Consider the following 12,164-nt stretch of genomic DNA (forward strand, 5'->3'; position numbering starts at 1 on the left):
AACTTTCAGCTTGTGACGAATGGAAGATTTTACCAAAACCTAATCTGCACCGAGATGTCAACAGATTTGGTCACACTGCTGTTGTCAGTAATGGGTAAATGAAGCATATTTTAAATTTTCCTGACCATCATTGGGAATGAAAAACTGTCCGCAATTATCTCCGTGTGAAGTATGGCTCAATGACATATAACTAGTATAATTTATTAACATGAAAAATAGTGCTTAGCAGTGGCTTTACATGTCTTAAGTAATCAGTAGTGCTAATTAGCAATTCGGCATGTTATGGAACCTGTTCAGTGGCATTTTATATGAACTTTTTAGTGTACTGAGGTGTTTCCCAATATTATGAAGTACAGTGAATTTGAAATTCAGTACCAACTATGATTGTCACTTAGGTGTAATGGGAGAAATATTTTTCTCTTTTGAGCATACTATGAGTCCTTGTTCTTCTATAATCATAAAGTCAAAAACATGTAACTGAAATTTACTTACTGGGGGAAAAGCCAGATTTTGAAGATGCTGATAGTAATCATCATCAACCACTTGCAGGAAAAGGAGAAGCCTGCAACCATCAGACTATATAAAGTTTATTGCATGCTTTCATGTCATTTGCTATGAGTAGAATTGCTCAATAAATCATTGCATAGAAACAGGAGATGGATCTGGAGTTTGCTGGATTTAGTGCCTCTCAGCTTCCCCAGCTCCAACCTACAAAGATAAAATTGTAGGACAAATGTCTCCTTTGTGATGGCAAAGTTGTAGAAAACTAGTCAGGTTTGCTTTTTTTTTTTTTTAATTTTCTCTGGTTGCTAAATGACTTAATATCTGACAGTTGCAATACTACAGATGACTGTCCCATAATGTGTGCTATGGATCATTCTAAGTTATTCAGCATCCGTATAAGTCTAGGATTTAAGTATATATTTAAGGCAATTTATGGGTCCTCTATGCAGGAATAATATCTAGGTCAGAAATAATGGTCATAAATAATAATTCAAATAAGAGTTTAACAGATTTTAACAAAAATAATACCAAGTTGCAATTCTGTGCATAGCACTTGAAGTTAATCAGCAGATTACACCATTAAGAGAAAATGTTTGGAATGAGAGATTTTAGCATCTGGTGGTTTTTCACATTTTGATCTGTGTTTTAAAACATCTAAGCTATGTCTGATACTTTGAAAAATTTGGTTTTTGAGTGAATAAGATTCAAGTGAAAATGCTTGTGTTTCTTTTCTAGAACTTAATGTTTCTAGACGGGTTTTATGTAGATAGAAAATAATGCAATATGAGATACTCTCCAAAGGTTTCTGTTATTGGTAACTATATGATTTATTCTATTTTAAGAGTATACAACAGATATGCAAGTTCTTTCTTAATGTTAAAGGGAAGGAAAGGAGTAAGGTCTCAAGTCTATTCTGGCTTTGATGTCAGCAGTTACTGTGCTGGAAATGGTACCAAAGAATACCAAATATCCGTCAAGAAAATACCAAACATCCACTAAGAAAACCAAATATCCATCTCCTGATTATTACTTGCAGTCTTGGAAATGTTGAAGAAAAAATGTTCGTACTTCTTGCAGCCCATTTCTGCCCACTGTTCTCTTATTATCTAACTCCAAAAATGAGTACTGTTTCCTCTATAGCCATTCTTTCTTCTTTCCAGACGTTTGGTATGTGTCACTGTCTAATACATACAGCACAGCTAACATTGAGCAATTTTTTTGTTAATCTAAACTTCTGTGGAGAATTACAAAGAAAAACTTATCAATCTTCATAATGGAACCATTGACAGAGTCTTGATTAGAGAGAACTGAAGAATGTTTTTTATAATAATGTGTTATTTTTTATTACCTATCAGGACAGCTAAAGAAAACAAGAAAATTTATTTATAGCTGCTGTAAGTTATATTTACTTGCTTTTTCCTAATAGGTCAATGTACATATTTGGAGGCTTTTCAAGTGTTCTTTTGAATGACATCCTCGTATACAAGCCTCCGAACTGTGAAGCATTCAGAGATGAAGAGCTGTGTAAGAATGCTCGTCCAGGGATAAGGTGTCTGTGGAACAAGAAACATTGTGAATCCTGGGAATCTGGAAATGCCAACAACATACTTCGAGCAAAATGTCCTAAGAAAACAGGTAAGTGATTTCTAGTCTTAAAGTGTCAATGCAGTGTAGGAGATGGGGTTGGGGTGGTGTGACGAAATAAAAACAGGAAAAAAAAATTGGTGGAAATAGGGGCTAGACTGTTTAGATGTTTCTTCTCCAAGAATACCCAATGCAAGAGATCTGGGGAATAAGTTCTACAATCATTACACTCTTGGTTATTTGGGGATTTTTAATAAACATTCTTCAAGTAGGTGCAGAAAAGCACAAGCATAAGGTCATAAGGAATACAAAACATAAGAAGGTTCAAAGAGAAGAATTTACATAAAATTACATTAGATTGAATTTGGCTTATTGTTTTCGAAGCACTTGAAGCTTGGGCTTTGAGGTAATGTCTCAAATCAGTTTTCCTCTTTCTCTACCTTGAATGGATATATTCCTGGAATGGACATACATACACACACACACATATACACATAAATAAAAGTCCTCATTTTGTTCTAATTCCAAGAATTCAGCGGTCAGAGCACAGCTGGCCCCTGCAGGTGATACCTAGCATTACAGGCATATTGCATAGTTCTGTCTCTATATGCCAGTAACAGGAGGGAAGACATCACTGTTTCAAGTAGATTACATATCAGTAGGAATATTTCTGTAGCATAGAATAGCATGGATACAGCTGGAAACAAACTTAAGACAAAGAAGCCCTTTGCTATGCTATGTCAGTTTGCCTGGTGAATTTCTGTGTGGCTGTGAGGTTGTGATAGCCATATTATTTGAAACAGTAATTGAGCATTACGAATAACTGTAGCACCTTATTCCTAAGGTTTTGTCACATCATAAATAACTTCCTTGTGAAAGTGTCAATCTTAGCTTACACGAACAGAATATGTATCAGTGCTACATAAATTTTATCTTCACATCTTTCCTTGCAGCATAGTACAAAATCATCAACCAACCAAACTTTGGCTGTGCCCTAAATGTACAAACTGCCATATTAGTCAACTGCCAGTCTACTTTCAGTGCTTGTTAACAAATTATTAGCTCTGCTTTTAGTGCTTCAAGACTTTTTTTTTTCTGTTAGCTTTTATTTATTTCTGAACAAGATATAAATTTGCAAACTTTGAAAAAGGGTGCGTTATATAACAAAAAGTTTATCTGGGTAGTTTCCTGATGAACTGCTTTTGTACTGTTTCATAATATTAGGAGATCTTGAATCTGGAAAGTTTCAGCTCCTTATGAAAAGATGAATCTTAAGACTATTAATTCAGAAATAATACAGATGAAAGCGGATCTTATTTTCCTAAAAAAAAAAAAAAAAAAAAAGCTGATTTAAGGAAATAAAATGAAGTCAGGCTGAACAAAATAAAAAAGGTTAGCCCAGTTTCCAAAATGGAAGATACATACAAGAGACAAGGTATTGAGAATTGCAGTTCTGAAGAAACTATGTGGACCTGTCAAAATCCTTGCTAAATGGACATCGCTGCTTTGATGCTGTCAAATCCTTGAATCCTTGCAGTTTCAGGTGGTAATGTTCTGCCAAAAGCCAACTCTTCTTTATATTCTTTTACACCACTTGGCTCAAGTGTTACCTGAGAGCATCATGTGAGAAATTGATGATATTAAAAGATAAGCAGAAACGTTAGTTGGTTTGTAAAAGATCAATTCTTGTACAACAAGCCTTCCCTGGCGAAGGAATCTTTTAAACTTGTATGATCCCAAGACCTCTGCATAACTGTAGAAGTGTTAAAGACAGTAATCAGTGTAGGAGGTGGTAGGACTTCTCCTGGTTGGGTCGCGGTGATTTCGCAATTTTTAACTTCCTTTTAACAGAAGTAAGCATTTCTGTGTTTCAAACTCTTGTAAATAACATACATTTTAGTCCAAGTCTTAAAAGTGTTAAGTATTTACCATGAACCTTTTCCTCCAAGATTTTTTTTTCTACAGAAAGGGTAGAACTCTCTAAATTTCCAACCTTTATTAGGTTTATAAATTAATTTAGGAAGACTTAAATATTTGTGAGTTCCTAATAGCCATCTTAGATATTTTATTTACAACTTTTACCATTGCCTTCTTGCATAGTGATCTATATTTTTATCGGAAAGCAACATCTGAAGAAAAACTGCCTTCTGTATTAAAGCAGTGAACAATCAATAATTTAAGAAACTTTATGACAAACTGAATTTATACACTGTCCTAAAAGTGCTTACATGCTACAAATCAGTAACTATTCCTCCAGTTTATCTGAGACTTATGAACCTTCAAATGTGGTTGTTACTGGAGGAATTTTTAAAAGAGTAATAATTAATAGCTACAGTTCAAATAAAGGATATAACAGAAGATACTCTAAGCAAGTGTTTAAAATGTGGTACTATTCTCCTTCAGCGTGATGTTTCTTTGTGACTTTCATTTGTATTACAGTTGTTGCAGATGACAGATGTTACCGATACGCAGACTGTGCAAGCTGTACTGCCAATACAAACGGGTGCCAATGGTGTGACGACAAGAAGTGCATTTCAGCAAACAGTAACTGTAGCATGGTGAGTCTCTGCAAGTCTATGATCATGTTATTAATGTTGTAGTTTTTTCCTAGCTAAACCAGAGGCCTGTTACACCAAATGAAAGTGGAATAGTAGATTAATAGTACCTTATTTTGAACATAATCACATTTGCCTGGCTTTTGCAGTGAAAATCTTGCAGAGGGCAGAGTTGGACTACAGCAAAGACATCCATTCCAGGAAAAAAAAAAATTATGGTAGTGTTAGCCCTCTGTATATCTCTCAAGACAAATACTATTATCTCCTAATTAATGACATTTGGAATGTTCCTGAGTTATTATGAGCTGCATACAGTATGCAGGCAGAAAGTCTGGAATCAGATGAAGTGTGGCAGTTTTTTTTTTATTTTTTTCCTATCAAACAAAACCAGGTCAGTCTTTCTAGTTCTGATGTTCAGATCACTGATCATCACACAAATGTTTTTATTTGTCATAAAGTTGCTTATCATTTTATTAAAGGAGTATGAGCCTTTGTCAACATGAGACCAAGCAGTTTGTGATGATTTGGTAAGATTGTTCTGATCTGTGTAAATATAAGGAACATATACCTACAGATTTAAAGAACTTTATATATATATATTTTTAAAGTTGCTTACAACCATGCTTTATACTTTGTTCTCCACCATCTGCTGCATCTCCTGCTTGTTCATTTGATTTTTGAGAAGCTTGTAATATTTTTTTTTAGCTTGATAAAATCTGTTTCCTATATTTTTCTGCTAGTTCCAGACACCACCTGTACTGGAGTTCAAAATCCTTTCTTTACGTGCTTCCATTAGGAAAAGTGGCTTGCTCTCTCATTTGAATATGATGCAAATAAATCTTTTTCTCCACACAGACAAATTAAGGTGTGAGTTGGATTGACTCTGACACAAAGCTTGCCCATTCAGAGTGAGTAGAGCCAGCTCCAGTCACTGGCGTTTGTAGACAGTCACTGCTAATAAAAGCAATGCAGAAGTAAATTCATCAGCAGCCATATTATAACGGTCTGCCAGCGTGATTTCATATTCCAGGCTCTGATGGTTAGTTTCCTTTGTAACCTACAAGGGCTCTTCCTTTCCTAACACAGCATAATGTGTTAAGTGCCAATTTTCAAGCCATGGCTTTCAACTCAAGCAAGGAATAGTTGCTAAGGAGCAGACTGTCTTCATCCCTGAGAAATGTGGAGCACTGGCTGTTTTAGAACAGGTTTCTCAGTTCAATATCCTTCTTTGATAACTGTTCATAACCAAGGTTGTCAGCTTAATTAGCAACTGATGCACCAGTCCTCTCTATATCATTTCTTACCTTTTATCCAGGGTTTAAAGTGGATAGAAAAGGCTGTGAGTGGAGTTGGGATAGTAAAGAATGGGATAGTGAAAATTCATCCAAACGATTTCTGAGAAGAAATTTCAAAATTGGTGTATTGGCTGGGAGGCTATGGAGGTGGAATTTTGCAGCTATCCACATAAACCTACCAAAATAGCATCAACAGAATGGCACCATGTGGAGGAATGGCACAGATCAGGCTGATTAACCATTTTCATAGACTGCAACTTCTGGACTAGGCCCACAATATGAAAATGTTTTGACAGTACTGTGATGGTACTGTGGGGTAACAAGCTGAGGACTCAGGAATACCACAAGGAGAAACTCTTTTTGCAGCTGTGCAGAGTCCTTGATTTATTGCTTAGATCTTAGAACATCCAGTATGAGATAGACAATAATGTTTCAGAATCCATTGTTTTCTCTCCACTGAAACTGGCCAGCATACTGAAGATATGTTGGCAATCAGTTTGGCATTGGCCTGATGGTCATGGATGTTTGCAAAGCAGTGACTGTTCTGCTGATGGGAAGGGCTATAAAACAGGGAAATTTCCCTGAAATAACTCTGCTGTTTGGGCAGATGGACTTCATAAGTAGTACTAATGCACTGATGATACACATGTACCTGCCTATGCTCACCATCTGATGTGAGTCAGCGCATTAACAGGATGCTCTATTCCACTACTGTGCAGGCACTACTGTGTGGATCATCAAAGTATAGCATAATACTCATATCTAGTGTAATTGTAAGCAGATGCTTTCAATGCCACATTGTTCTGGAGGCCTGGCTTGTTTCAGCACTAGCAAGCTGGATTCTTTTTTTTTATTCCCCACTAAACACCCAGCTACAAGGAATACTTGTGCATACTATGATCTTAATTGACCCATTGTACCTTATGAAAATGTTGAGGGATGAAGGCTTATTCAGTCTTACCCAAGTGGGAAACAGTTGACTTAAAATATGTGGAAAGGTTCAAGATGGTACTGAAATTTGTCTTTGGCTAGTGAGTAGATTGAACAGAATGCTAACTATAGTGCCTTGTCACTTTTTTTTTTAACCACTAAATGTGTCTATTAGATATTGTTTCTGTTATAATAAAAATTTGAAGGTTGTCTTGAGAAATTGAGCCATTGAAATTTCCCAGACTGATTACAGTGGTTTTACGTAATGCTCTGAATTTATTCTGTAGTCATACGTAATGCTTGTATGCAAAATAAAAAATGGTATTTCATTTTTATCTTTGTTACTGATGAATGCTAAAAATGGCAAGATCACTTACTCTCCCTTGATTCAAAAATGTGCAAGTACAGATACTGGTTTGCTACAGGGGCTGAAGTGAGTTACAATCTCATTAATACTACATACTCAGAGTACAGACTTCATGAAATATGTCATACTAATCTCTGTATAACCTCCTCTTGCAAGCTGTTCAATGGGTACTTGCATCCAGTGCAACAATGGATTTTTAAACAGGAATATTATGTGAATATTACTTGTGAAACCTAATAGGATTGCATTCCTGTTTTTCCTTGAAGCACAGCATGCCACCCTTTTCTAAAATTATAGGAAATAGCTTTCTGTCATTGCTTTTTTCTTTATCTTCTCTGTTTTACATCTTCATTCTGTTTCCTTCAAAAACAAACAAACAAACAATGTGTGTCCTGCTTGTGATTTTTTGTGGTTATCTGATTTTTGGGTAGATTGTATTGACTTTTACCAGTAGTTCACTGGTCATTGCATTGATTGCATTTCGACAATTTTCGCTTGTATTGTCTGATATCCTAAGTGTCTTCCTGGTCCTTAGTGATTCTGATGTGTTTTGCCTGTTTTTTGATAGAGGAAGATGATGATGTAGATATGATTAATTTTTTATGAAGTTATATTCACTTTACACCTCTGCATATGAAAAACTTTATCTTGCATACTGTAGCAGTGATACTCACTGATTATGTTCAGAAAACTGATTGTATTCATATTCTATAATGGAAATATTCTAAAAAAAAAATCCTGTTAATTTTACAATTTTACTTTCAAATCTTTAAAAACAAAAACCAGGTCTTTGGTGGAAAGATTATTTCTTTTTGAGTTGCTGTATCTTCATATGGTGTCATTTTACTTGAAGTACTAACATTGAAGAGTAAGCAAACAATTGGCCTGCTCCTCAGGGAGGAGCTATCCCATGAAAACAAAATCTTTTTGTAACTTGTGACGAATAAAATGGACAGAGACTGAAAAGTGTTGGCCAGCTGCAACAAAAGGCAAAGCTTCCTTTACTGAGAAGGAGAGGAGATGGCCTGAATTTTAGAGTAAATTTTTTTAAAAATTATTTTTACTCTTCAGAAATGAAGCAAAATAATGGATGATAAAGTGGTGGAGACCCTTAACGTATTAAGAGAGTAATCATCTGTAAGGGCAGTAATATGACAAGTCAGTGTGGCCATAAAGCTGGTTTATTTTTGCAGATGTACTTTTCACACACCTGTAGGCATACTCAAAAACTGTGAATGCATTCAAGCCTTGAAAGTGCTAGAATCCCTCCTGCTTGCCAGTCTTCTTTAAGCTATGTGCTTGTGAAAGAGGAGGGTGAGCTGGGTTTAGGTAAGTACCATGACCCTTTCACTTGAGATCAGTTCAAGTGCTGCTAGGCTTATATGCTAAAAATCTTGAAAAAATTAAAGTATACATGTAGGATATTACCAGACAATATGTTGATTTATTTTTCATTTTTAAATTGTCAGAATTTTGTAGGCATGGTTTTCCCTTCCCTGTCTCCCCCTTTTTTTTTTTAAACATTTTCTTCAACCCACTTCATCTCCTCTCTCACCCCGTTCTTTGGGAAACAATGGGAAGTGCTTCACTAGTTCCGTATCAAAACAAATTAGTTTTGCTTCTTTATATCCTCAGCATAACTCTTTCCCTTTCCTGTCTCCACACCAAACTTCATTTCAGATATAAACGAAGTCCTGAAAGGTAGGCTTAAGGAATTAACAAGAAATGTCTTCCTTCTGTCCTTGCTTTTGTTATACTTCTCTACAGTGAAAATTGAAGCAGTCACTGCAGATAGTAGCTGTAGCAATATGCTGCACTGTTTTTCTACTGTGTTGTCTATAATCCTTCAGTTTATAGGAATTTTAATAGCCCACACTAAAAGTTTGCAATTAAAGTAACTTATTCCCATATTACTTAGAGAAAATATTTTTGAAGGATTGAAATGCAGCAGTAATTTAATGCCAGTCTTAACGTGAAAAATTGTTTTCACTGTTGGTTGAAAGTAAATGCTTTCCTTTCAAAACCATACAAGTCCCTGGAAAAATTTGAAAAGAAAGACTTTCTGTATAAAATTTCATCTCTTATTCTGCAAGCTTACATAGTTAAACTTATTAAAATACCTACTGTTTTACTGTAACAAACAGCATACATAAGGGAGGCCGACTAATTTGAAAACGAAAATAATTGGGATGAAGAACACCAGGCAGAAGCACATATATGTAACACTTCTGGTCAGAGTAGTCGGAGATGTATCTTTTCAGGTGAAGTGCTTGTGCTTTCCGTGTTTGGGGAGAAGGTGACAGGAAGAAGCATAGCTGAGGTACTCCTGCGTCCAGTCTGCATGGCATTTTTGCTTGTGGCTAACAGGGGGATGTGTTCCTTCTGTAACTGTGGCCAACTTGCACCTGTATCTCCAGTAGCAGTCTCTGAATTTCTCATTTGTCATTCTCCACATATTCAATATAATGAAACCTCAGTAGATGTAAGTAGCCTAAATACAGACCAAATTGTTATGTTATTTCAAAGTATTTTGTATCTGAGTGTGGCAATGTAAAATAAATGTTTTGGAACCCATAGAAGAGATGATAAAGAGCATCTTGTTGAGGGATGGAGGGTAGTATAGGATGCTTCAAAGAGAAGTGTAATCCTGCATTGTTAACTGTTTTTACACAAAAACTTCAAGGCAAGAATCATTTCCTTTTTGCAATGTTTGCACAGCTTCCAGAAGGATGACATCCTCTTTCAAGGTGGGAGTTCTTAGAAGCTACACTAGTACCAAAAATAATAATAATAATCACAGCGATCTACCTACATGTGAGGAATTTAAAGAACAGCCAAGGGGGTAATATTGTATGAAGTGGTAGAAGAAATTATGAATAGAGGAAAAAAGGTAAATTTAAGACAGGAGCACCCAGTACTAAAATATGGCAGTAGATTCAGAGAAGTAGTAGCAAATCTATTTGGTAATTTATAATTAGGCTAGGCAAACTACACAAGATTATATTGTTATCCTGAAAAATCCAGGAGGAGAAAAGAGAGCTACATCATTTAATAGTAATTTCTGAAATTCTAAGGTAAACTACCTTAGTAGATATGCAGAAATATCTACCTAAGTGGATATGCACAAAATCAGAGCAGTTCAAAGTCTGTCTATATACAACCATATCAAGATCAGTGCTGAAAAATCTAAGTAAATCAGATGTAAATGGGAAACTTACATATAAAAATTTCCCAATACTTTGGAGTGTAAACATTATAAATATCCTACAGCAATATAGAACTTCAGTAACAGATGGGCTGTCATATTTCTGAATTTCATTGGTTTTGGTAGCTTAAGTTATGGCCTTAATATTGTGTTAATATGAATTACCTATTGGATTCACATCTACATTGAACTAATGAGATTTTCAGACAAGCAATGTTTAAATTGGATTTAAGGGAAATAAGTGCTGGGAATAAGGGAATACAACAGAGAACATTATTACAGAGTAGTCACTAGTACTTTGAATTTTATTTTAAACATTAAATAACCAGCACGCAACAAGCTTCATGATTAGAAAGTAATAGAACAGATATCTTGGTTTAGCTGGAAAATTGTAATCTGTTTATATATAATGTTACTAAAGAATATATATATTTCAAAAGTAATCTGAATGCTCAAGGATTTTGACAATGCCATGATGTATTAAAAGTGAATGTTAGTTGAGGAATTGTAAATGAGCAGAAGGTGCTTACTTGTGCTTTGAAGTTCATTTTAAAGCATCGCTCAGGCAGTTTTGTGAATATGCATCACTGACTGAGTGAAACTACATGTGGGTTTGTACCAGAGGTTTTGTGTGCCTTACTGTCTGTATGCATTTATGGATCTAGATAGACCCTCTGTTACTTTGCAGAATTACCTTTGGCTTTGTTTTCTTAATGTGGTGCAGATGCCTGCTCCTAGAACATTTTCTCTATTTCTTCTCTTTGCTTCACAGTAGCCTTTCTTATAGATCAGAAAAATGTTCACTGGTGGGCATCTCATCCAATAAAGGCACCAAACAAGTCCTTGCACAGCAGTGTTCTTCTTCAGTAATGAAGCTGATCCTCTGTAAGATTGAAAATTTGTGTTACCAGTTGTTTTATTTTAGGAATTAAAAACAAAGCCAAGAAAAGCCCACCTTTTAACGTTTTTATTTTATTTATTTTTACTCCTGGCTGTGGTAGGTTGTTGCCCTATTGTCATCATTCCAATACCAGGAGGTGTATAACTTACTCTCTTATTGCCCCTTTATCTTTTTTTCAGACTATTAGAAAAGAAAGCAAAGAAAATTGTAATGTGAACCATATATATGCCATCCAAGCACAATACATTTTTGATAATAAGCATGAATGAATCTCTTGCTGTTAAGGACAAAAAATACTTTTAAAGTATTCTTTTGCTGTTGTTTGGATTTATCACAAGGGAGGGACACATCTAGTTAACTGAAATCTGAAAAAAAAAAATTGTAATTAAATTGTCAAAATGTATTCCTACTGCATAAGATATATATGTAACTTCTTATAAGTGTGAATTGACATTTGACAGACGAGTGAATTTACGTAAAACCTCTGGGTACCTGAAAGCCTGAGCTTGTTCTGAAGTCTTTAGAATACATTTTGATGTTACTTTAGTTGGGTTGTTTGATGGGTTGTTTAGCTGTGACTTTTACCAAAATAAGCTATTCCAACATAATGGTTCTTTGTTTCTGATGAATTATGCAAATACGCAAATTCTGATGAATTACACCGCTTGGCAAAATGGTTTCCTGTACATCCTGTAAATTTTATTTACTAGCTATGCTACATACAGATTTGCAATTCAAACTGTAAAATAAGTTTTTGACAAATCCTGAAATTGTTTCCTGTGATCACCTGTAGCTCCTATTTTAATTTGTTTTGCTTGATAAG

General features: G+C 35.2%; 1 protein-coding gene across 28 annotated transcripts in view; it reads left to right on the plus strand.

Annotated features, from left to right (window-relative positions):
- The window catches only part of ATRNL1 (attractin like 1), a 519,713-nt gene that overhangs the window by 122,439 nt on the left and 385,110 nt on the right, over positions 1-12,164 (plus strand). For 27 of the 28 annotated variants that reach the window (XM_083844108.1, XM_083844135.1, XM_083844109.1 and 24 more), the window contains 3 exons: positions 10-94; positions 1,931-2,139; positions 4,528-4,646. In XM_083844108.1, the coding sequence (XP_083700234.1) occupies positions 10-94; positions 1,931-2,139; positions 4,528-4,646 (413 nt within the window). Of the gene's footprint in view, positions 1-9; positions 170-1,930; positions 2,140-4,527; positions 4,647-12,164 lie in introns of those variants that run through there. The other variant, XR_014586744.1, reaches the window with a different exon arrangement.

Source organism: Anser anser (assembly GCF_964211835.1).
Source record: "Anser anser genome assembly, chromosome: 7".
Taxonomy (NCBI): domain Eukaryota; kingdom Metazoa; phylum Chordata; class Aves; order Anseriformes; family Anatidae; genus Anser; species Anser anser.